The 26,340-nt window shown below is 49.3% G+C and overlaps 1 protein-coding gene across 4 annotated transcripts in view; it reads left to right on the top strand.

The window, feature by feature from the left end:
• Nucleotides 1-4,996: 4,996 nt before the first annotated feature.
• LOC123345414 (zinc finger protein 501-like) overlaps nt 4,997-26,340 on the top strand; it is a 30,877-nt gene continuing 9,533 nt past the window's right edge. For 2 of the 4 annotated variants that reach the window (XM_044982268.1, XM_044982267.1), the window contains exons 1-4: nt 4,997-5,108; nt 7,381-7,578; nt 15,670-15,783; nt 25,863-26,057. In XM_044982268.1, coding sequence (XP_044838203.1) covers nt 7,440-7,578; nt 15,670-15,783; nt 25,863-26,057 — 448 coding nt within the window. In that variant the 5' untranslated portion in view covers nt 4,997-5,108; nt 7,381-7,439. Of the gene's footprint in view, nt 5,109-7,380; nt 7,579-15,669; nt 15,784-24,361; nt 24,475-25,862; nt 26,058-26,340 lie in introns of those variants that run through there. The other 2 variants (XM_044982271.1, XM_044982270.1) reach the window with 2 other exon arrangements.

Raw genomic sequence — 26,340 nt, 5'->3', positions numbered from 1 at the left:
TCATAATACAAGAACTAGGGATCACCTAATAAAATTAATAGGCAGCAGGTTTAAAACAAACAAAAGGAGGTACTTCACACAACACACAATCAACCCGTGGAACTCATTTCCAAGGGATATTATAAAGACCAGAAGTAAACAGGGTTCAAAAAGAACTAAATAAATTGATGGAGATTAGATCCAGCAATGGCTATTAGCTAAGATGGTCAGGAATGAAACCCCGTGCTCTGGGTGTCCTTAGCCTCTGTTCACTAGAAGCTGGGACTGAACAACAGGGGATGGATCACTTGATGATTGCCTGTAATGGGCATGTGACACTAGGTGTGTGAATTCCTCACAAGCTTGAATCGGGGCGGGGGGCCGGGGACAGACCTGCCTGCTTGCCAGCATTTAAATGGGAAGGTGATATTGGGTTATGATGAACCCAGCACAGTAGAGAGCACATAGGTAAACAGACAGTCTGATCTAAGTATGAAGCAGTGCAATGTGGGATAGCAGGGGGAGAACTGTCAGAAGAAGAATAGTTATTCTGAATTAGGGATATGTCCACATGAATCTCAGACTGAATTAACTAGTTCTTCCAAAATGGATTAATTAATGTGGAGTAAAATGTTAGAGAAATTGAGGCAGGGAGAATTTTGTGTGTGAACACAAGGCAGTTTATGCCAAGTTCCCCCCACCCCCCAAGTTAATCTGAAAAAAAATTCCCCATATAGACCACCTCTAAGTAAGTAAAGGAAAGGGAATAAAAAATTCTGAATATGGGGTGGGGTAGGAAGCATCTGTTAATTCCTTTAAATTTAAAATGCTTTAAAGTTTTTCCATGACCTCACATAAAAGACTTACAAGGGTGGGAGGAGGGGGGCAAGTCACTCATATTGCCTGTATACCAATGCTAGGAGCCTGGGTAACAAACTAAGAAGAATTAGAATTACTCATTTATGAGTATAACTTTGATCTAGTTGGTGTTATTGAAACCTGGTGAGATAATTTGCACTGTTGGAATGTTACAATCAATTATTATAACCTCTCTGGGAAGGAGCAAGTTGGCAAAAAGTGGGGGGGGGGAGAGGAACGACTTGGCATCCTATGTCAAAAATAACATTACTTGTTCCAAGTCACTGATAACTCAGAAGAAAATGATGTTGAATGTTTATGGATCAGTGTCCGAGCAGATCAAGCACAAGATGGGGTACTAGTTGGTGTCTGCTACAGACCACCACATCATAATGGAGAACAGGCTCAATGGCTTCTCACACATGTTTAAGTCCTGTGGCCTAAAGCCTATAAGAGAAGGGAGGTAACTGAGTGAGCTCTCTGCTGGCATCTGCTGGAGATCAAGGGCAGTGGACTGAGTGAGGCGGTGCTTCATTTGCATATTAACTGCAGCTAGTTTGGGGACATTGGGGTATAATTTGACTAAGTTTTCTGCTTGGGGTCCATATATTTGAGAGTACCCTTTTGAGACTGCAACTGGGCAAAGCTTGGACATCATCCTGATGGAAACTTATGTTTGTCACTGGGAATAGCTCTTTGGGTGATAGAGACTCTGCTGCGGTCCTAAGGCTACTGGTCTCCTTGCACCTGGAAAGCTGAGCTAAGAGGTGTAATTGCTTCATGTGGGTAAAAGTCACCAGAGATTCCAGTTGTCTAGACACTGGTAAGCAGAGGTGGGAGCCCAGAAACAGTTCTGGACACCTGAGCAGCTGCCAAAGCACGGCAGCCATTGGATTCACCCACAGGCCCCAGCCTGTGGCAAAGAGCAGTTGTGTGAATGACACAGGGAGCAGGAATTCACAGCAACCATTTGTGTCAGCCTAGTGACTCTGGTGGGGTCTCCTCCCCCCCCCAATAAAGTTAAGAACATAAGAACGCTCCTGTCTCTAGCACCCAGATAGCCAGTTCCCAATGGGCTCCAAACCCTAAATAAATCCATTTTACTCTGTATAAAGTTTATGCAGGGTAAACTCATAGACTGTCCACCCTCTTTAACAGTGAGAGAGAGATATGCACAACTGTTTGCTCCCCCAGGAATTAATTACTTGCTCTGGGTCAATTAAGAATGTAATCAGAAAAATGTGAATGATATTTGCAAATCATTTAAAAACATCTTACTAGGTGCCAAAAAAGCTACAATCCTGCAATCAAGGCAGAAGGCCACACAGGTTAAAAAAAACAACTTGGTTTAACGGGGATGTGAAGGCAGCTTCAAAAAATTATAGCTAGATAGATAAACAAGAAATGGAGGAAAGAGGAAGTTGATAGTCATACATATAAAGCAGAAGTTAGGAATTCTTTAAAAAAAAAAAAAAAGGAAGCCAAGGGACACAAGGAGAAATCTAAAGTCATTAGAGTCAAGAAGGAGTTTTTTTAAAAATATATTAGAAACAAAAAGAATCATGAGAAAGGTATTGGTGCATTACTAGATGGAAATGGTAGAATTATCAATAATAATGTAGAAAAAGCAGATATGTTCAATAAATATTTCTGTTCTGTATTTGAGGGGGAAAAAATCATATGGTGGTGACAACACATTTTTCATTCCACTAGTATCTCTGGAGGATGTTAAACAGAAGCTACTAAAGAGATACATTTTAAAATCAGCAGGTCCAGGTAACTTGCACCCAAGAGTTTTAGATGAGATGGCCGAGAAGCTTGTTGGACTTTTAATGTTGATTTTCAATAAGTCTTGGAGCACTGGGGAAGTTCCAGAAGACTGACAGACAGCCAAGGTTGCACCAATTTTTAAAAGGGGGTAAACAGGATGACCTGGGTAATTATAGATCTGTCATCCTAACTATGATCCTGGGCAAGAAAATGAAGCAGCTGATAAAAGACTCAATTAATAAAGAACTAAAGGAGGGTAATGTAATTAATGCAAATCAACATGAGTTTATGGTAAATAAATCCTGTCAAACTAACGTGATATCTTTTTGTGATGAGATTACAAGTTTGGTTGGTCAACATAAGAGCAGCCATACTGGGTCAGACCAAAGGTCCATCTGGCCCAGTATCCTGTCTTCTGACAGTGGCCAATGCCAGGTGCCCCAGAGGGAATGAACAGAACAAGTGATCCATCCCTTGTCACCCATTCCTAGCTTTTGGCAAACAGTAATAGGTAATAGTGTTGACACAATATACTTAGAAATCCAAAATGGTATTAAATCATTCTTTGGGAGAAGTAGCACCCAATCATTGTTTGCAAATGAAGGCCTCTATTTAGAAATAATTTAAACAAGCCTTTCATTTGATGTAGTACCAGTATTCCTATTCATACCAATGCTGTGTGTTTCTAGGTCAGGGTAGGCAACCTATGGCACTCACACTGCCTGGGTCCTGGCCACTGGTCCGAGGGGCTCTGCATTTTAATTTAATTTTAAATGAAGCTTCTTAAATATTTTAAAAACCTTATTTACTTTACATACAACAATAGTTTAGTTATATATTATAGACTTTTAGAAAGAGACCTTCTAAAAATGTTAAAATGTATTACCGGCACGCAAAACCTTAAATTAGAGTTAATAAATGAAGACTTGGCACACCGCTTCTGAAAGGTTGCCGACCCCTGTTCTAGGTAGTCAAATACATATATCCTGTGTTGCCAACTCTCCTGATCTTATCATGGCAATGACAATGTTTGGTATTTATCTGAAGGCACAAGCTGCTGGAATCAAGGGATTCATTGATAATTGCAGCTTTCATTAAAAGGACTCTAGCCTTCCTGGTTAAGGAAAAAAGCTGGGCAATATGAAGCTAATATATCCTATAGATGCAAAAATGTAAACAAATAGAACCCAAATGTATTTCTTTTTTAAAATATCATATTTTTAGTGCATGAATGATTATTTTGGAATTCTTGGGGTTGTCTAATACTGTAAATAAATTTAGTAAAATACTGTAGAATGTGGCCTTTCAGATGGATTTCACAGAAGAAAGTACTCCTAATGGAAATTTGGGAAGTCATTTCTATGCACAAGTGATGACATGTCAAAGCACTGAGGCACTGGATAGATGGGCAAAACAGCAATTGAGGAAAGCAGTGCTCATTGGTGCATCAAATTAAACTGCAGACGTTTTGATAGCAGCCCCTGAGATCTATAAGTCTTAATAACATCTGATCACAAAGAATACATTTGTGCAATAGGATAAAAATACTGAAAATGTAGAAATAAAAACTGCAAGTTACAAAATCATAAGAAAACCCAGGAAGTGATAGACTAGAAAAGTAAGATGGTTTGCTTAAGCTATTAACATCAATTAATATAGTAATATAGTAAGCTATTAATAAAGTATAAGATGGGTTGCTTAAGACACTACGGTCACTTAATATTTCCCAAGATGATTTGCTTTTTAAAATGTAAAGGAAGTAGCACAATGCCATCTGTCTGTATAATGTTAACCAAAATAATTTTGGACTGCTAGGAACAAAAGATTTTCAAAAAACAGCCATTAAAAGGAGTAAAGCTACAAGAAAGGGAGTCCAATTTGGCAATAAGATAAATCTGTGAGCAGCTATGAGGTTACATGCCTCTGCCTGTTACGGCTAATAAAATGGATAAGAAATTCTTTGAACATCTAAAACACAAATGGAAATTATGAATTGTTCTGGATAGTGTGTGCCTGTGTGACACAGCACCTTTAATGCCACCTAGGGAGGGGTTCTGAGCGCATTTCCCCTTCCTTCACCACATCTTCACCATTTCCCCTTCCTTCACCACATCTTCTGCACCCCGTTGCTTTTCTTCTTCTCCTGCCCCTGCTCGCATTCTGGCATCCCTCCCTTTGGATTTCCCCTTCTGCCTCTGCCTCCAGGCTGTAACACACTTTGATTGCGGGAGTCTGGCGGTAGCGAGGGCAGCGGCTTCAGCAGCTGTTACTGCTCCGCAGATCCGGGGCTGAAGTTCCCGGGTCAGACGCTGCTGCCGCCTCTATTGTGAGCCGGGAGCCCGGGCTGAGCCGCTGCTGCTCCCCAGCGCGGTGTGTGCGGGGAGAGCCCTTCCCTAGCGCCCCTCTGTACCCAGCCTGGGGGACTTTTTCTGGGGGCTGGAACCGGCCCCTGGGGCAGCCCCGGGCTCTGCCGACACCAGTCCCTGAGCCGGAGCCTGCAGGTGAGGGGAGAGACCCGGGGGCCGGACAGGAAAGTGACTCTGCACCAACGGCCCCTCCTCGCCCCAGGTCTGCTCCCGGGGGGCGGGGGTCTGCGAGTCCCAGAGCTGCTCTCTGACCCCCCGCCCCGCTCTGCCCCCCTGAGCGCCTGCAGGAACCGAGCCAGCTCCGGGAGAGCGAACGACCCCGGGCCAGGGAGGGACCGAGTCTCCCAGCCCGAGGGGAGGGCAGAGGGGTCGGGAGGGAGACAGGGGTAGAGACTGGCAGGGGCATCAGGAGCGATCAGTGGGGAGGGAGGTTCCCGGCTCCCAGCCCTGCCCAGATCCATTTACTGCAGTAAAGTCAGGGGCAGACTGACTTTCCTGGGAACGTTTGTTCACCTAGGAAGTCACAGGAAGAACACTGTGGGTCACAAAGCCTTAATTAGGTGCCCAGGCTGCCTGTACAGTGACTGGGCAGAGAGAGGGATCTAACAATGGGATCCACAAAAGGCGGCTGGGTGGGGGGAGCTGCTGACGGCAACCAGTGGGAGATGCTAACGACGGGTCTGTTCTAAGCCCACCCTGGGAGGCACCCGTCTCTGCTTGTGAACTCCAGCCAGGACCCCTCTCCTCCAAACAGGCAGTTTGGTGCCTGAAGTGTTTCTTGTGAGAATCAGTTCAGCACCTGCTGAACTCCGTACAGAGTGGCCAGGGGCAGGCAGAGGAGCAGGAGCTCTCCTCACCCCAGTGGATAGGGGACTCCCCTGGGATGTGGGAGCCCCCACTTCAATCTCCCCTTTTCCTGATGAAGCAAAGGGGTCTGACCAGGGATCTGTCACCTCTTAGGTGGGTGTCCTAACAGCTAGGCTATGGGATGGTCTGTTAGTGAATCTGTCCTGCTGAAGTTGTTCCCCTTTGCACAAGTAATTAAATATTGGGCCCACAAGCAAATAGGAGTCACACTCTGGTCTAGTGGTGAGGGCACCTACCAGTGAGATGGCAGAGATCAGGCAGGTGGGAGAAGTGGACTGAGGTCTCCTCCATGCTGAGTGAGAGCCTTAACCACTGGTGAGAAGGTTATACGGGAGTGCCTGCTCCTTTCCTCTCCTCCCCTTCACTTCACTTCACATAGACCTGGCCCCTGCTATGAGCCAAGTGAAAGAATTTCTATATTCTCCCAGTTTGTGGGTCATATGGCGGATTAGTCATGAGATGGGTGTCCAGACTCCTAGAGTGAGGTAGCCATCAGCATGCTCAGAGGGAGAACTTTAGGGATGAGGGAACTTCTACAGCAAAAGTTTAGGCACCAAGTATGTTTAGATGCCTACAGGGTTAGGTGGCAGCCCATCAGGGCATTTGTGGATTGCAGCATCACCAATCCACCATTTGTGGATTGCAGCATCACCTAAAACCCTTGGTGGATCTGGGCCAAAGTTACTAGGTGGACCTCAGGTCTGATCCAGTCTGGCAATTCCTGTGTTCATCTCTAGGGTGACAGGTCTCTATCCTCAGTGAATTTATTTTAGGAACTTTGAAGAAGAATCACTCAGTCTGTTTTTGAGAAGACACTAGATGGTGTGTGTGTGTTTTTTTGCGGGGGATTAGAATTAAATTTTCAGCAGCTCTAGCACATTGTGTTTTGGCTAGAAACTGCATAGCAAAGAGATGGAATTCCTTGGTCAGACACATTCCTCTCTGTAGTCTGGAAAAACCTGTTTTGATGTAGCTGTGTTACAGGGGTTCACTAAGTCTCTGCTGTGTGTGCACACTGATTCCATTTGATAAGATTTGTTTACTCACTTCACATCTGATCCCATGAATTATTTGTCATTGGCCATGTGAGTGGTCCCATTGACTTCATTTAATCTCTGTTACCAAGGATTTAATAATGTCTCTGTGGGTTTATTCTTAGTGGCAGGGGCGGTGTCTGCACTGTAATTAAATTATTAGGCCAAGATCTGTAAGTACAGGAGCCTAAAGTTAATTTTGTAAATCCATATTCAGGCACTAGAATAAATGGCCTGATGATGAGCAGTGCTGGGCACTCAGAACTGAACCCCAGCGTTGCAGGCTCAGCATTTTGGAAGCACAGGCCACTGATTGAAAGACCTGACTGTGGATTTGGGAACTAATTCTTGTTGCCAGTTCTGAAAATCTTGGGCTAAAGCATTTCCCCAGCATTGCAGAATCTAGAGTGTCTGTCTGCAGGGAAAGAACCCAGGGGGAAACAAGATGTGAAATAGACTGAAGCCCCTTCTGAAACTGCCTCAAATTTCCTACTTCCTGCTGACAGGCTGCAGAATCGTGTCCCAGTCCAGTTTATCCCACACTTCTGAGGAACAGGGAAGGGCCATGTCTGCAGCGGAGCCAGTGACCTTCGAGGAGGTGGCTGTGTATTTCTCCAAGGAGGAATGGGCTCTGCTGGACCAGGGTCAGAGAGCCCTCTACAGAGGTGTGATGCAGGAGAATTATGAGACTGTGAACTCGCTGGGTAAGGATTCCTGTTCCGTCAGGTGTTGGAAGCTGTGTGTGTTTGTGTGTGTTGTGATAAACTCAGGACAGACATCTGCGGGGAGAGGGGGGGTAGAAATCAGTCTCAGAGGGTTAAAAGGCCCTCCTCCCTATCAACTGGGGGATAACTACAGGTCAATCAGGTTCAGCTGAGAAGGGGTTACCAGAGATTCAGTTAGAATCAGCTGAGAGGGAGCTACCTGAGGTTAATTTGGATCAGCTGATTCCAACTAAGGGCTGCCTGAGACCTTTTTAAACCCTCCCCTGGGCAGGGGCGGCTCTAGGATTTCCGCTGCCCCAAGCAGGGCAGCATGCCGCGGGGGGCACTCTGGCGGTCGCCGGTCCCGCGGCTGCGGTGGACCTCCCGCAGGTGTGCCTGCGGATGCTCCACCGGAGCCGCGGGACCAGTGGACCGTCCGCAGGCACGCCTGCGGGAGGTCCACCGGAGCCGCCTGCCGCCCTCCCGCGGGACGCCGCCCCAAGTGCGTGCTTGGCGCGCTGGGGTCTGGAGCCGGCCCTGCCCCTGGGGGAAGAAGGGGGAGGAGAAGAGAGAGAAGGAGTCCTGCTGCCAGTAGGTTAGGAGTAGCAAGACAGCGAGCCTCACCAGGAGGAGGTTCTCTCCCATAAGGGAGAAAAATAAGCTAAAAAGACTGGTGGAGAGAAGGAACAGACTTCCCCTGTACCACCAAGAGGGACTATGTTACCCAAGCCTGTCTCACCAGGGCTAAAAGCAGCGGAGGCTGGGGAAACTGAGAAGGTGCCTTGCCACACATGGTATTAGGAGTGGGATGTGTGAGTGAGACTTTGTGGCAAACCATCTCAGGGCAGGGTAAATCACCCCCTATATATTAAAAAAAAAAAAGGAGGATGTAGTGAAGGCGTTGGTGCAGGCCACCGCGGCCCAACAAGAGGCTACCTGGGTGCAGATAGCTACCCAGCAGGAGTCAGTGCGAATACAGCAGGAGACACATCAACTACTGATGAGCCAGGCGGCTCAGGATTGAGCCACCCTGCATGAGGCTGTGAACCAGCTAAAGGCCCTGACCACTCTAACGCATGGCTCCCATGGGTCTCGGCCCCTGTGGGCAAGCAACTACTTACAGAAGATGACGATGGATGATGACGTAGAGGCATATTTCCTCACATTCGCAAGAACGGCCCAGTGGGAGGCTTGGCCCCAAGACCAGTGGGCCAGTATCCTGTCTCCTTTTCTGTGTAGGGAGGTACAGAAAGCATATTTTGACATGACAACAGAAGCAGCTTCAGATTACTCCCAGCTAAAGGCGGAGATCCTGGCAAGGTCTGGCATGATGACAGCTATAAGGGCACAGCAGTTCCACGAGTGGAAATACTGAGACAACAAAGCACCAAGGTCCCAGCTGTTTGACCTGATCCACCTAGCCAGGAAGTGGCTGCGCCCCAAGACCCACGGCCCAGAGGAAATCGTGGAAATCATAGTTTTGGACAGGTACATGAGAGGGCTACAACCGGACATACGAGGATGGGTTAGTCAAAATGATCCCTCCTCCTATGATGAGCTAGTTGCCCTTGTAGAGAGACACCTAGCAGCCCAAGAACTTTCTCGGACCACCGGGGAAGGAAGGCACCAGAATAGGAGGAGGCAGATCGCTGTACCAAGGGTCTGAATTGCTGGAGCTCCGGGCAGACCTATGGAGGGGAGGAAGGAGACCAAAGAGTGGCCGGAGACCTCGGAGGGACTTGGGGACTGGGGGAGAAAGACTCAGGGGGTAAGGCCTAACAGCCCGAAAAATAGAGGGCTGCCCCGAGCAGGGTACTGATGTTATGCATGTGGAGAGATAGGGCATATAGCTGCCCAGTGCCCAAACCTAGAAGATCCCATGCAATGTGACCTGGGAGATCTAGAAGAACCATCAAAGAATCCTGTGGCACCTTATAGACTAACAGAAGAACCATGTGACTTAATAAATCTAGTAGGGGTTATGATGGTCCCTCATAGATATACTAGGCCAGTTAAAATGAATGGTATAAAGACCACCGCATTAGTAGACTCAGGAAGTGCAGTCACGCTGTGTGGGAATTTGGCACATGGTTATGTTTGGGTATGTTAGAGGCTAAGTGGCCTTGGGTTGGTTCTCAGCTGCCAAGTAGGCAGTAAACAGGATAATAAATTAGAAAGTTGTACAGGAGGATAATTACCCTATGAAGTTACAGCTGTGGCTGTGTGTATTTTATTAACCAATTAGCAACTGCTTGATTGCTTGCCATAATTGTATATAAGAGCATGCTGGAGAGAAATAAATGACTTTACTACCAATCACATTGATTGCTGGGTTCTGTCCAGTGCCCGCCTGAGAGGCACTGCAACGCAACAACGCTGGTCTTGGGAAAGTTGGTCGAGCAAGATCAACTATCCCGGGCCAAGCGCACAGGAATATCCTGTGTCCGTGGGGATGTCAATTACTACCCAACCATCCCCGTAAAAATAGAGGTTCTGGGAAACTAAGGTGACAGTGGGGGTGGTCCCAAAACTCTCCTATCCAGTCCTTATAGGACGAGACTTCCCAGGGTTTGGCGGTCTACTTCCTGGAGAGGAGTCAGAAGAAAGTAATAACCCGGAGAGCAATGGGATGAACTTGATAGGTAGCACCCCTCTGGTCTTCCATGAATTTGCCCAGGATTTATTCTCGCCCTCTGGTAAGACCCAAAAGACTTGGCGAGAAAGGAGGGCAGATAAGAGGAGGGGAATGAGAGTCTTGGCCCAGAACCAGAAGCCTATACTCGTAGGGGAAAGAGTTGGCCCGACTGACAAGGGGATTAGGCAGGGGGTCGATGAACCAGCAGCTGGGCCCAGTTCCCCAGAGACCTCCCTCAAGAGGGAGAGCGAAATAGAACCCCCTGAGTTTGGGCAAATTGGACCTTCACGGGAGAATTTTGGACAGGATCAGGCCAATGATCCGATATATAACAATATTTGAAAAGAACTAGTTGAGGTGAATGGGGTCCCTGTGGAAGGAAGAGCCAAGGTCCCATGGCCATATTATATGATAAAGAAGGATCTGCAATACAGAGTAGTCCAGGTCCAAGAGCAAGTCGTGGAACAGCTCTTAGTACCACAGAAGCATCAGAGGGGTATGATGGAGCTAGCCCACAGCCATCTGTTTGGGGGGCATATAGGGGTAGATAAAACCCTGAATCAAATTCTGCAGAGGTTTTTTTGGCCTGGAATATATGCAGCGGTCCGACGATCTTGTGCCTCCTGTCCGGAATGCCAATTACATGGCCCCTGACCACGCTTAAGGGTACCTTTGGTGCCTCTACCGATTATTGAAGTCCAATTTGAGCGAATAGCTATGGATCTAGTAGGGCCACTAGAGAAATCAGCCCAAGGCCATCAGCACATACTGGTGGTGCTAGATTATGCCACCCGATACCCCGAGGCCGTTCCCCTACGGAACACTATGTCCAAGACCATAGCTAAAGAATTAATCCAAATTTTTGCTAGAGTGGGAATACCCAAAGAGATCCTGATGGATCCAGGAACTCCCTTTGTATCTAAATTAATGAAGGATTTATGTGCAATGCTCCACATACAGACCCTAAGGACATTAGTCTACCATCCGCAGACCGATGGCCTCGTCAAATGTTTTAATAGAACATTAAAGAACATGATACGAAAGGTAGTGAGCCGGGACGGGAAGAACTGGGACACCCTGCTACCGTACCTAATGTTTGCTATAAGGGAGGTTCCTCAGACTTCAACTGGATTTTCTCCATTCGAGCTGTTTATACGATCACCTCCCCTGTGGCATACTGGACATTGCCAAAGAGGGTTGGGAAGAACAGCTGAACCCAGGGAGAAATGCCATCGACCATGTGTTGCAGATGAAAGACAGGATAGCCCAAGTCACCCCCATAGTGCGGGAACACATGGAGACGGCGCAAGGGGCCCAACAGACATACTACAATCGCCAAGCTACGATCCGAAAATTCCAGGTGAGAGATTGGGTAATGGTGCTCATACCCACAGTGGAGAGCAAGCTCCTGGCCAGATGGCAGGGGCCATACGAGATGATAGAAGCCATTGGAGAGGTCGATTACAAGGTCCGACAGCCTGGTCGCCGGAAGTGGGAACAAATCTATCATATAAACCTGTTGAAACCTTGTCAAGACAGAGAAGCTCATGTGGTCACTCTAGGGTCACCTCATCCCGAAAGCAACCAGCCTGGCCAAGTGAGAATATCCCTGGAATTGACCCCTGACCAATAAATTGAAGTGATCAACATGATCAAACGCAACCAGGACGTGTTCTCAGAAAAGCCAGGCAGGACTACTGAGGTTCACCATCACATCCTCACAGAGCCTGGAGTGAAGGTGAATGTCAAACCATACCGGATCCCAGAGGCAAAAAGAGAAGAGATCAAGACAGAAGTCAGGAAAATGTTGAAGTTAGGAGTCATTGAAGAGTCTCATAGCCAATGGTCAAGCCCAGTGGTCCTAGTACCTAAGCCGGATGGCAGTATGAGGTTCTGCAATGACTTCCGGAAACTGAATGAAGTGTCCCAATTTGATGGGTACCCTATACCCAGCTAATCAACTGACTGGGAAAAGCACGATTTTTGTCCACCCGTGACCTGACCAAGGGTTATTGGCAAATTCCCTTGGCCAAGGCTGACAAAGAGAAGACAGCCTTTTCAACACCAGAGGAACTGTATCAGTACACTGTCCTCTCTTTTGGTTTACATGGGGCTCCTGCAACTTTCCAATGGCTCATGGACAAACTGTTGCGTCCACATGGCAAGTATGCGGCCTCCTATCTCGATGACATCATTATACATAGCCCAGACTGGGAGACACACTTGGGGAAGGTGGAAGCAGTCCTGGACACCCTGAGGAAGGCGGGGCTGACTGCAAATCCCTCCAAATGCGCAATTGGGCTATATACCTTGGGTATATAGTGGGGAGGGGCGTGGTGAAGCCCCAACTCAACAAGTTAGAGACAATACAGAATTGGCCCCAACCAGTCCGGAAGAAACAGATCAGAGCGTTCCTGGGGCTGGTTGGATACTACAGGCGGTTCATCCCCCACTTTGCCACCAGGGCATGCCCATTAACAGATCTAACAAAAGCCCGTGGCCCAGACATAGTAAGATGGTCTAGGGTGGCTGAGGAGGCTTTTGCAGATCTGCAGACCACCCTCTGCACCGACCCAGTGCTGGTAGCTCCAGACTGGGAGAAAAAGTTTATCTTGCAAACCGATGCCTCTGAGGTTGGGTTGGGAGAAGTTCTCTCACACAAGGTTGGAGACAAAGAACACCCAGTCCTGTTCCTCAGTAGGAAACTCCTGCCCAGGGAACGTAAATATGCCGTAGTAGAGAAGGAATGCCTAGCAGTAAAGTGGGCTGTAGAAAGCCTTCCCTACTACCTACTCAGACAGAGGTTTACCCTCGTCACGGACCATGCCCCTCTGAAGTGGATGCACCAAAACAAAGAGAGAAATGCAAGAGTGACAAGGTGGTTCCTGTCGCTACAACCCTTCCACTTCAGAGTACAACATAGGTCCGGAATCAAGCATGGCAATGCGGATGGCCTTTCAAGGGTACACTGTTTGCCGACCCAAGTAGCCCAACCCCGTAGTGTTGAGGGGGGCAGTATGTGATAAACTCAGGACAGACAGCTGCAAGGGGTGGGAGTAGAAATCAGTCTCAGAGGGTTAAAAGGCCCTCCTCCCTATCAGCTGGGGGATAACTACAGGTCAATCAGGTTCAGCTGAGAAGGGGTTACCAGAATATCAGTTAGAATCAGCTGAGAGGGAGCTATCTGAGGTTAATTTGGATCAGCTGATTCCAACTAAGGGCTGTCTGAGACCTTTTTAAACCCTCCCCTGGGAGAAGAAGTGGGAGGAGAAGATAGAGAAGGAGTCCTACTGCCGGTAGGTTAGGAGTAGCAAGACAGCGAGCCTCACCAGGAGGAGAGGCTGCATTCCTTCCTGTACATGAGTTCACTGGGGCTCGACCCTCTCCGGGGCGGTGGGGAGCTACACCGGCTCACTACACACCAATAGTTCCGGGGGATTAGTCCGGCCAGGGGAGTCTCCCTCGGTAGCCGTGCGGTTAGTCTGGCCCTAGGTCAGGGCAGGGCAACAAACGCTGAGTCAGGGTGCTCAGGCCCACAGGCAGGGCTGAGCAGTAATAGGCTCCGGCCTCCTCAGGCCAGGATGAGGGGGAGTCTGCCACCCCGGAGTTGGGTGGCAGGGGGGACGCAGGCACTACCACTCCACTGCGTCCCAGCCCGAGGCCCTAGCAGCAGCTGAAAATCCGCTGCCTAATCAGTGGGGATCCTGGCCGCAACACACTGACATAGGCTCTGGTAGTGCTGCAGCCAGACTCGGGTCGGCTGCTCCCGGGCTACTTCCACACTCCCCCTTGGGCCCTACTTGGGTCCTGGCGTTGGCCTCTGGGGTGTCCAGGAGCATGGGTTCATTGGGGCAGGGGTTGGTCGGCAGGTCCAGCAACTCCTCCGGATAGCGGGCACAGGGTAGGCCCAGCCAGTCTAGGCGGCCACCTCGGGCTGCAGGAGCTTCCCAGTCTCAGGTTCCCCTAGGGACATCTGCTCTCTATGGCAGCTGGGCTCCTACTGAGCTCTGAGGGCCGGCCTTTATACTTCCGGGTCGCTGCCTGACCCTCTGAGGGGAGGGCTCAGAGCTCCCTAGCTCTGCTCACTCCGGCCTCCGGACGGGCTCTTCCTCCTCCAGGGTGGTGGGGAGCTACCCTGCCTCGCTACACTTCCCATAAGAGAGAAAAATAAGCTAAAAAGACTGGTGGAGAGACGGAACGGACTTCCCCTGTGCCACCAAGAGAGACTATATTACCAAAGCCTGTCTAAAAGGGCTAAAAGTAGCGGAGGCTGGGGAGACCGAGAAGGTGCCTTGCCACAGTGTGTATGTGTCTGAAGCATTGGGGTCAGATTCTTTGCAGGGTTCTTCACTGGTCCCCCAAATTTGAAGGGGATCAGCCCCACTAGTCCCCTGATCCTGTGTGTGAGAGACTGTCTCATGGGGTCATAATGCTGCTGCTACTCTTCCCATAGCCAAGGTAAGATGAACAAACTTCCCAGGGCAAGTCCTATCCTATGTTGTCTCTGACCCCGCTGCCATCTCCGGAATGGACAAATGTCTCATGCTTGACTCTGCCTAAATCACTAGTGGCCAAATGTGCTTCCCCTCCATCTTGTTCTACCTCGGCCAGCTGTGTTAGCAGGACACCCCAGATGTTCTAGACTCTCTTCAGTGTCCTTTCCTGACTGTGGCTGATCTCTGTGAAATGCTGGTTCCTTGCAATGTGAGGGGCTGGGGCTGAGAGAGGGTTCATGAGGTACTTTATGGTCCAGGAGAACTCTGTGGGATAGGTCGCAACAGTAGAAAAGAGAGGATGGCTGGTCTTTGGTCCACGCACTGCACTGGGACTCAGGACTCTGCGATGGCAGAACAGGTCTCCTGGGTGATGGGGAAGGGTTGACTGACCATTGATCAGTATGGGGATGGTGCCCTACTGCTAGTGGCTCCATGAGTGTCCCTACTGCTAGTGGCCCCATGAGTGGAGGCAAAGAGCCTCTGCACTGTAGGCAGGAGTGTAGTGATTTTCTACATTGCACCTTCAATGCATGGTAGCAGGGTCCACATGGCCAGTCAATACCCAAAGGCTAATGTGCTGTGCATTCACCCTCTGGATTGCCAGCCCTCTGTAATATCTCTGGCTTGTGTTCTGGAGGGATATGGATATAGGTGTTGGGGGCGGGGGGGAATAGGAGGAGAGGGAATAACTGGCAGTGACAGAGTTGTATCCTAGTGTAGCAACTCTGCTCAGCTCCCCAGGGGAATGCTAGGGCATTCCCTAGGCAGAGTGGATGAACCCTTAGGCAGAGTGGCACACCAGTGCATCATGGGATCTTGTATGATTTATAGCCTAGTAGGGTGGGGGAAGGGAGAAGGATCCCCTCTGGGTTTTGTTACTCAGATGCTGGCTCTGGAAGTAGTAACAGCACTGACCTCAATGAACAAGATCAACACTTGTTTCCTTGTGTCCCCAAACAGAAATCCTGAATTCCCAACCTGACACAATCTCCTGGCTGGAAGAAGGGGAGAAGCCATGGGTCCCTGATCTCCAGGGCTATGAGGAAAGGGAGATCTTGAGAGATGCCCACACAGGTGAGAAATCAGCTAAACTGACTCACAAACCAATTTCTCTATCTTCATGACAGATGTTAGTCATGAGTTTTCACCAGTCCTGTCTGACCTGTTAGCCCCTCTCCACATCAGTATTGAAATGGGGTGAGGAGACAGAAATGATCACCTCCTTTCTCTCCTGTTGGGAAGGTTTGAGGGTAGAGCCAGTACTGATTCTACAATCTCCTCAGAAGTTATTTGGGTTTTTTCCCCCTTTCCTGTTCCCATCTCTGAGGTTCCCTTCCCCCTGGCACAGGGAGTGGCTCCTGTCTGGATTCTCTCTCTGTCACAGCAGGTGATGGGATGGTGAGTGAGAGCGAGGAGGCGAACCCTCAGCAGGAAGGTCCCGAACAAGTACATTGGACGGTATCAGGAAGAGCTGATGGGGATGTTTTCAAGAGTCCTGAGTGTAAAAGAGTGCCAGAGAATCAGTGCAGGCCAGAGCGGTATCATGATCAAGAAGAGAGACAAGGTAAATCCAGTCATTTGAGCAGAGTAGTTGAGAAAATCAAAGACACTGTTCAGCAGAGAATCCCCACTGGAGAGAGACCCAACACGTGCAGTGACTGTGGGAAAAAATATCTTTGGAGGTCAGCCCTTATCATTCATGAGAGAATCCACACAGGAGAAAAACCATATAAGTGTCCTGATTGCGAGAAAAGCTTCAGCCAGCGCTCAGACCTCACCAAACATCAGAGAGTCCACACAGGAGGGAAGCCTTACAAATGTCTCGAATGCGGGAAAAGCTTCAGTTGTAGTTCAACCCTCACCGCACACCAGCTAATCCACATGGGAGAAAGACCCTATAAATGCCACAAATGTGGAAAAAGCTTCAGTGATAGATCCACCCTCAGTACGCACCAGAGAATCCACACAGGAGAGAGACCCTATAAATGCCTGACCTGTGGGAAAAGTTTCAGGGATCGGTCAACTTTTAATAAACACCAGAGAATCCACACAGGAGAGAAACCACATAAATGCCGCAAGTGCGGGCAAAGTTTCCGTCAGCTCACACAACTCGTTAGACACAAGAGACTTGACACAGGAGAGAGACCCCATAAATGCCTGACTTGTGGGAAAAGCTTCCAGGATAGATCCACCTTTAATGAACACCAGAGAATTCACACAGGAGAAAAACCTTATAAATGCCTAGAGTGTGGGAAAAGCTTCCGGCACAGCTCAACCTTTATTAGGCATCAGAGAATCCACGGAAGACACAAACCTTAGGACTGGGATGGGCAAAGTGAATAATATCTTGCTGATTCCAACTAACCCCAGAGGGCAAGGCCAGGCTGGAAGGGCCATGAACTGGGGACATGCACTAGTTATTAAAGCAATGAATGAAATCATCTTTCTGGAACAGAGTCATGCAGAGCAAGTTTCCCATGCTGGGATGGTATTTGATTATTAATTCTTAAGAAGCTCTGAAGATCATCCTATAATCTAGGAGTTCTCTTTGCTATATCTTGACTTCAGTAAGACTTTTGATATTGTCTCACATGACCTTCTCATCAACAAACTAGGGAAATACAACATAGATGGAGCTACTATAAGGTGGGTGCATAACTGGTTGGAAAACCGTTCCCAGAGAGTAGTTATCAGTGTTTCACAGTCAAGCTGGAAGGACATAATGAGTGGGGTCCCGCAGGGATCACTTCTGCGTCCAGTTCTATTCAATATCTCCATCAATTATTTAGATAATGGCACATAGAGTACACTTATAAAGTTTGCAGATGATACCAAGCTGGGAGGGGCTACAAGTGCTCTGGAGGATAGGATTAAAATTCAGAATGATCTGGAGAAATGTCTGAAGTAAATAGGATGAAATTCAACAAGGACAAATGCAAAGTACTCCACTTAGGAAGGAACAATCAGTTGCACACAAACAAAATGGGAAATGACTGCCTAGGAAGCAGTACTGCAGAAAGGGATCTGGGGATCATAGTAGATCACAAGCTAAATATGAGTCAACAGTGTAACACTGTTGCAAAAAAGGGTGACTATCATTCTAGGATGTATTAGCAGGAGTGTTGTAAGCAAGACACTAGAAGTAATTCTTCCGCTCTACTCCGCACTGATTAGGCCTCAGTTGGAGTATTGTGTCCAGTTCTGGGCACCACATTTCAGGAAAGATGTGGACAAATTGGAGAAAGTCCAGAGAAGAGCAACAAAAATGATTACAGGTCTAGAAAACATGACCTATGAGGGAAGATTGAAAAAAATGGATTTCAAGTACATAAAAGGCTGTTACAAGAAGGAGGGAGAAAAATTGTTCTCCTTAACCTCTAAGGATAGGACAAGAAGCAATGGGCTTAAATTGCAGCAAGGGCGGTTTAGGATAGATATTAGGAAAAACTTCCTAATTGTTAAGATAGTTAAGCACTGGAATAAATTGCCTATGGAGGTTGTGGAATCTCCATCATTGGAGATCTTTAAGAGCAGATTGGACTGACACTTGTCAGGGATTGACTAGATAATACTTAGTCCTGCTATGAATGGAGGGGACTGGACTAGATGATCTTTCGAGGTCCCATCCAGTTCTATGGTTCTATGATTCCTCACTGCTGCTGAACTCTCAGCATCTCTGAGTAACACTTTCTCTAATTCCTGGTTGGCAAGGAGATTCCATCCCATTCTGGTGAACAAAGACCTGACCTCAATTATTTATATGTTTGTCACCACTTGACTGGACTTCACTGCGATGGACTATCAGTGCTTAGGAAACTCCAACTAGAGAGCACTGCAGGTCTTCTCCCCAGCAACACAGCTGACAGCAAGCACATCACACCTGTCATTGCTCTCTGCGCTGGCTTCCCATAGAATATTGAATCAAGTTCAAGGACTTGGTCTTTTTCCATGGAGCTCCAAGATTGCCTTAAGTTCTTGAATGAAGACGAGGTTTGAAAACTTCACTTTTCTGGCACAATGGAGGAGACAGGACTTTCTCATTGGCTGGTCTGTGACTGTGGAATGGACTCCTCAAGGAATGAAGGATCCTCTCAGACCTCTCCACCTTCCACGCCAAGTGCCAGGCATGCTTCTTTGACCTGCCTTCTTTAACATAAATATATAATGTTATGTATATTAAAAAAAACCCCTAAAACTTCCAGTGAGCAGGATCTCATCCTATAGAGAGGAAAACAAATGGCACGTGGCAGATGCTAAGTTATGCGATTAATACACTGCTGGAAAGTTCTCAGATACTACAGTGGTGAATGCAGTATTGGAACAGACCGCCACATCTGCTATATAGTTAAGGTTAAACCCAAGTCTCTGTTTAAACCTTGACTCTTCTCAGTGCTCTAAAATCTGCACCGTTAATTGGATTGCATTGAAACATGGCATGCCTCCTCAGGACACAGGGTGGGGTTACTGATCCAAACTTGGGGTCATTTGACCAAAGAGTTTCCAAAATATTGCCCACACCCCTTCCAAACAAAGAAACCAACCAACTTTGCTGAAGGTTCATGGATTCTACTAACTTTTTTGCATAGAGCTAGGGATCAAACCAGGGCTCTAATTCTGGCACAAGAGTCTCAGTCTCTCTGGGGTTACCCCCAGAGAGTTCATGGACCACCCCACCCTTGGAGAGAAGCTAAATTGAAAATGGCATGAGGTTAGCTCTCAAGGAGGGTATGACATGCCCTCACACACCAAAGGGATCACACTGTGCATGTGCTGCCTGGGAAGTCAAAAGGGTTGCTAGCCAGCTACAGCTCACCAGATTTCTGTGGCTCAAGAGCCAATGTTCTGGTTATTGCTCCTGAATCACACATGGATACTTGACATTCAACCCCATCATGGGCAGAAATCTGAATGGAAACAAAGGAGGCATCTTCATACAATCTGCCTGTCAGAGAGGTAGTAATATTATTTTGGAGAAATATGAGGCATAAAATTTAGAAGGCACTTATGCTGTTTTTGAAAAGAAAATAAATTACACGTGTGAATATTTGCTGGGAGGGATGGAGAATTAGGGGGCGGAAGAGGGGGGCAATAGGGAGAGGGGTTTGGGATAGCAGGGATGGGAGGAAGGATATTTGGGGTGGGTAGTAGAGGAGCTTGCTTGTGGGGCTCAGGTCATGGTGACAGGATGGGGATTAGGTGGAGTGGAAGGGAAGAGGAGAGGCTGAACACCGGGAAGGGTAAGGTGAAGGAGGGTGGCAGAGCAGGAGGCATGGAATAGGGGTAGGGGCATTTGACCTGTCAGCCCTACTGTCTCCAGTCCCATGTGTGTTCCAGGAGTCCTTACCCCTCTGGGGTGTCTGAGCCCCTCTCCATACCCCTGTGTGTGTGCCAGGATCTTGGGGTCCCTGGCCCCTCTGGAGGAATCTGAACCCTTTTCTCTGCCTACCTTATGTAAGCTAGGATCTGGAGAGGGTCTTATCTGTGGAGGGAGGTCAGAGCCAATCTCCTGTGCAATGCTACCCCTATGAGCTGGCATCTCCGGAAGCCCTGCCCTCTGGGTGGGGAGCTGAGAACAGGCATGTTGGGAGCATGTATCAGCTCTGCTAGCAACTGCACATTACAAGTATTTCAGGGCATGACCATTCTCCCCATTCCACAATATTTAAATGTATGGCAGATGAGGGCACTAAGGATTCATGTAGCACCTAGTGGAGAGACCACTGGACCAGGACTCAGAAACCCTGGGCTCGATTCCCAGTTCTGCCACAGGCCAGTAGGATGACTTTGGCCACGTCACTTCACATCTCTTTGTCTCAGTTTCCCTGTGTGTACAATGGAGATTATGTTGTTTGATTTACTGATGAAAAGGACGACGTAAAGTTAGCTATTATCATAATTACCTGTTCACAACAGTGTCTGAGTGCCACACCTACATGATTATTACAACTGCCTAACTGTCCACTAACTCCTGCCAACAGCAGTTCTCTTTTTGTAAAAAAACAAAACAAACAAACAAAAAAACCGAGGCAAGCAATCCACTGACTTTGTTAATGCAGAGTTAAAGACACCCAGTGGTATCTCGTGCCTTTCAGGACATGCAGTTCAGCAAAACTCAAACCTCTGAAAACCAGTACATGAAGAGTTAAGGCATTTCAGACTCAAACCAGGAAATGCACAGTTAGCATATATCTTGATGTGATATATCTTGACTTTACCAAAGCTTTTGATATGGTCTCCGACAGTATTCTTGCCAGCAAGTTAAAAAACTACGGATTGGATGAATGGACTATAAGGTGGATAGAAAGCTGGTCAGATTGTTGGGCTCAATGGGTAGTGATCAACGGCTCGATGTCTAGTTGCCAGCCGGTATCAAGCGGAGTCCCCCGGGGTCGGTCCTGGGGCCAGTTTTGTTCAACATCTTTATTAATTATCTGGATGATGGGATGGATTGCACCCTCAGCAAGTTCGCAGATGATACTAAGTTGTGTGAAGAGGTAGATATGCTGGAGGATAGGGATAGGGTCCAGAGTGACCTAGAAAAATTGGAGGATTGAACCAAAAGAAATCTGATGAGGTTCAACAAGTACAGAAGAATCCCATGCACTGCTGCAGGATGGCTAAGTGGCAGTTCTGCAGAAAAGGACCTGGGGATTAAAGTGGCCGAGAAGATGGATATGAGTCAACAGTGTGCCCTTGTTGCCAAGAAGGCTAACAGCATATTGAGCTGCATTAGTAGGAGCACTGCCAGCAGATTGAGGGAAGTGATTATTCCCCTTTATTTGGCACATAGAGGCCACATCTGGAGTATTGCATCCAGTTTTGGGCCCCCCACTACAGAAAGGATGGGAACAAATTAGAGAGAGTCCAGCAGAGGGCAACAAAAATTATCAGGGGGCTGGGGCACATGACTTACGAGGGGAGGCTGAGGGAACTGGGCTAGTTTAGTCTGTAGAAGAGAAGAGTGAGGGGGGATTTGATAGCAGTCTTCAACTATCTGAAGGGGGGTTCCAAAGAGGATGGAACTCGGCTGTTCTCAGTGGTAGCAGATGACAGAACAAGGAGTAATGGTCTCAAGTTGCAGTGGGGGAGGTCTAGCTTGGATATTAGGAAACAATATTTCACTAGGAGGGTGGTGAAGTACTGGAATGGGTTACCTAGGGAGGTGGTGGAATCTCCATTCTTAGAGGTTTTTAAGGCCCAGCTTGATAAAGCCCTGGCTGGGATGATTTAGTTGGTGTTGGTCCTGCTTTGAGCAAGGGGTTGGATTAGATGACCTCCTGAGGTCTCTTCCAACCCTAATCTTCTATGATTCTATGATCCCCATCTACTATAAACTGGTGTCTCTCCACGTGAATCAATGAGGGCAGATCCCCACCTGGTGTAAATTGATGTTGCTACACTGGAGTCAATGAGGTTAGATTCCCAACTGGTGTAAATTAGTGACTTCACTGGAGTCAATGGCTCAGATCCCCAGGTTGTATAACTCCATGTCACTCCATTGAGTCAGAGGCACTAGATCCCAGATAGTGTAAACCAGGGGTCTCAAACTCAAATGACCACGAGGGCCACATGAGGACTAGTACATTGGCCCAAGGGCCGCATTACTGACACCTCCCCCCCTCGGCCCCACCCCCACACCACCCCTTCCATGAGGCCCCGCCACTGCCCTCCTCTTCCCACCCCTTCCCTGCCCCCATTCCAACCCCTTCCCCAAAATCCCCACCCCAACTCTGCCCCCTCCCTGCCCCCAGCGGGTGCAGGAGGGGTGTGGGGTGTGGCAGGGGCTCAGGGCAGGGAGTTAGTGTGTGGGGTACAGGAGGGATGCGGCAGGGGGCTCAGGGTGCAGGAGGGGTGCAGCAGGGGGCTCAGGGCAGTGGGTTGGGGTGCAGGAGGGGTGCGGGGTGTGGCAGTGGGTTCAGGGCAGGCGGTCGGGTGCATGGCAGGGGGTTGGGGTGCAGGAGGTGGCTCAGGGCAGGGGGTCAGGGTGCGGCAGGCGGCTCAGGGAAGGGGACTGAGATGCAGAAGGGGTGCGGGGTGCAGCAGGGGTTCAGGGCAGGGGGTTGGGTGCAGGGTGTGGCAGGCAGCTCAGGGAAGGGGGTTGGGGTGCAGGGTGCTGCAGGGGGCTCAGGGCAGGGGGTCAGGGTGCAGGGTACAGCAGGGGGTCGGGGTGCAGCAGGGGGCTCAGGACAGTGGGTTGGGGTGCAGGAGGGACTCGGGGAGGGCCTGCCTGCCCTGCCCTGCCCTGCCCTGCCCCCGGTGCACGCCCGGCCAGAGCTGCTCTAGGTAAATGCTGGGGGATGGCGGGGGGCTGTGAGGAGCTTGCAGGCCGCAGAAAATAATGAGACCCCTGGTGTAAACAGACCATCACTCGGCAGAGCTGGGTGGATTTACACCAGATGGATATCTGGCCATTTGGTTTGTAATCAGCCCCTGCAGCAGAGATGTAAAACAAAGCCATTGTGTCCATCACACCCCAGCTATCTTGCCTTTAGTAAGGCTTTTGATACTGTCTCCCATTACCTTCTCATAAACAAACTATGGAAATGCAACCTAGATGGACCTAAAATAAGATGGGTGCAAAACTAGTTGGAAAACAGTTCCGACAGTAATTATCAGTGATTCACAGGCTGAATGGGCATAACAAGTGGGGTTCTCCAGGGATCAGTTCTGGATATGTTTCTATTCAAAATCTTAATCGATGATTGAGATAATGGCATAGAGAATACACTTACAAAGTTTGTGAACGATAACCTAGGAAGGAATACTGCAGAAAGGGATGTAAGGGTCCTAGTGGACCATAAGCTGAATATGACTGAACAGTGTAACACTGCTGCAAAAAAACCAGAACATCACTCTGGGATGTCTGTTGTACTCTGCGCTGATTAGGCCTCAACCAGGGCCAGCTTTCGGCCTATTTCACCAATTCCCCCGAATCGGGCCCCGCACCTAAGAGGGCCCCGTGCCCAGTGAGAATCCCTTCCCTGGCTAGAGGTGCCTTTTTAAGTTTTACTCACCTGGTGGCGCTCCGGGTCTTCAGCAGCACTTTGGCGGCGGGTCCTTCAGTGCCGCCGAAGACCTGGAGTGAGTGAAGGACCCGCCGCTGAAGTGCCACCGAAAACTCAGAGCACCGCCCGGTGAGTACAAGCCCCACATATTTTTTTTAAAGTCATCCCTGCCAGGGCCCCTCCAAAACTGTTTGAATTGGGCCCCGCAGTTCCTAAAGCCGGCCCTGGCCTCAACTGGAGTATTGTGTCCAGTTCTGGGTACCACATTTCAGGAAAGATGTGGAAAAATTGTAGAAAGTCCAGAGAAGAGAAAAAAAATGTAATGTCTAGAAAGCATGACCTATGAGGGAAGATTGAAACATAACAGTTTTCAAGTGTGTAAAAATCAAGTAGCATCTTACAATCTATAGGTATCACTAATTGCTACAGATAGCACTTTTCTACATGTAGCAATTTCACATATTGTAATACAAGAAACTGCTACCTGTAGGCATTTGCTACATCAGGTAGCAGTTTACTACAATAGTTTCCTACAATCCATACCGATCAATAACTGCTACCAGTAGCACATTACTAAGTGGAGCAGTGTACTACACTACAACCACAATATAAATAGCTGCAGGGCTGGTAGGCTCAGGCGCCGGCCCTGGGCCAGGTTCCTCCGGGGCTCGGTGAGACTCCATGCGCGCTGCAGGTTTCTGTCTGTCCAGGCAGGAGAGAAGGAATCGGACTTTATCCATCTTTAAGGAATCTACATCAGGTGAACCAGTGAGGGGGTTTTAGTAGCTGTGGCCACCAGAGGGCCCTGGCTGTTGCTAAGAGAGGGCTGGCGGCTCTGTGTGTTTCTCTTTGCCCGGCAGATCAGGGGCTGAACTTCCCGGGTCAGACGCTGCTGCTGCCGCCTCCATTGTGAGCCGGGAGCCCGGGCTGAGCCGCTGCTGCTCCCCAGCGGGGTGTGTGCGGGGAGAGCCCTTCCCTAGCGCCCCTCTGTGCCCAGCCGGGGGGACTCTCTGCGGGGGCTGGAACCAGCCCCTGGGGCAGCCCCGGGCTCTGCCGACACCAGCCCCTGAGCCGGAGCCTGCAGGTGAGGGGCGAGACCCGGGGGAAGGGCCGGGGCCGGGCAGGAAAGTGACTCTGCATCACCGGCCCCTCCTCGCCCCAGCTCTGCTCCCGGGGGGTGCGGGGGTCTGCGAGTCCCAGAGCTGCTGCCCGCCCTGATCTCTCCCCCCACCCCCAGCTCTGCCCCCCTGAGCGCCTGCAGGAGCCGAGCCAGCTCCGGGAGAGCGAACGGCCCGGGCCGGGCCAGGGACCGAGTCTCCCAGCCCGAGTGGAGGGGAGAGACTGGCAGGGGCAGCAGGAGCAATCAGTGGGGAGGGAGGTTCCCGGCTCCCAGCCCTGCCCAGCCCCATTTCCTGCAGCACCCCGGGGCACATTGAATTTCCTGGGACAAGGTGAGGGGCAGGGAGAGAAAAAGCCAGTTCCTGCCTCTGCCTGGTCCCCGCGATGCTGGGGGAATGTGCTGCCTGGGGGACAGTGTCAGGGGGATTCCCCCAAAGCAGCGCCTTCGATTCTGAAATTGTGCAAGCCAAGAGCCATCAAGGGATCTTCTCAGTAACGTCCTGCGTCCAGATAAACAAAGGGGCTGGGGTGTTGCGATGCTGAGCATCACAAACACCTCCTGGCATGTAAACAATCACTGGAGTAACAATGGAATGCACACAACTGAGTGAGGTGCCCAGACTCCCTGTACAGTGACTGGGCAGAGATAGTGGCCTAGGAGTGGGATCCACAAAGGCCCCTGTGCTAGGTGAGAAGCTGCTTGAGCTAGCCCATGGAGATGCTGATGACAGGGATGTATCCAAAGCCCACTCCTCTCTCAGAGATAGGGGCCTCAATTCAGACTGCAGGGCGGCACCTATCTCTGCTTGGGAACCACAGCTGGGATCCCCTCTCCGGGAGGCTGGTAAGTCAGGTGCCTATTGTGGTTCTTGTGAGGCACTTAGGAACCTGCTAAATCCACACACAGTAAGTTCAAGCAATTCCCTAGCCAGGCAAAGTCAACAGGGAAAGAGCCTGGTGGGAATCGGAGTCCGAAATGCATTGAAGCCCCTTCGGAAATGGCCCCAATTTCCCTTCTCACCCTGACAGGCTGTGGAATAGGTCCCAGTCCAAGTTATCCCACACTCCTGAATAACGGGAGTGACATGGCTGCAGTGGAGCTGGTGACCTTCAAGGAGGTGGCTGTGTATTTCACCAAGGAAGAATGGGCTCTGATAGACCCAGGTCAGAGAGCCCTCTACAGGGACGTCATGCGGGAGAATTATGAGACTGTGACCTCACTGGGTAAGGATTCCTGCCCCCTCGGGCATTAAAACTTGGTGTGTGTGTATGTGTGTCTCTGAAGCATTGGGGTCAGATTCTGTGCAGGGTTCTTCATGGATCCTCCAGATCTCAGGGGGATCTGCCCCAATAGTCCCAAGCTCCTGTCTGTGAAGGCCTGTGACCTCCACACACACCCCATTAGGACAGGAAATTCAGGGACGTAACGATCATGCTACTCTTCCTACAACTAAGGCTTTCAAGAGGGACAGATTCACCTCCCCCATTCCTAGGGAATGTTCCATCC

Source organism: Mauremys mutica, chromosome 12 (genome assembly GCF_020497125.1).
Source record: "Mauremys mutica isolate MM-2020 ecotype Southern chromosome 12, ASM2049712v1, whole genome shotgun sequence".
NCBI classification, from domain to species: domain Eukaryota; kingdom Metazoa; phylum Chordata; order Testudines; family Geoemydidae; genus Mauremys; species Mauremys mutica.
This window is presented reverse-complemented; position numbering and strand designations above follow the sequence as displayed.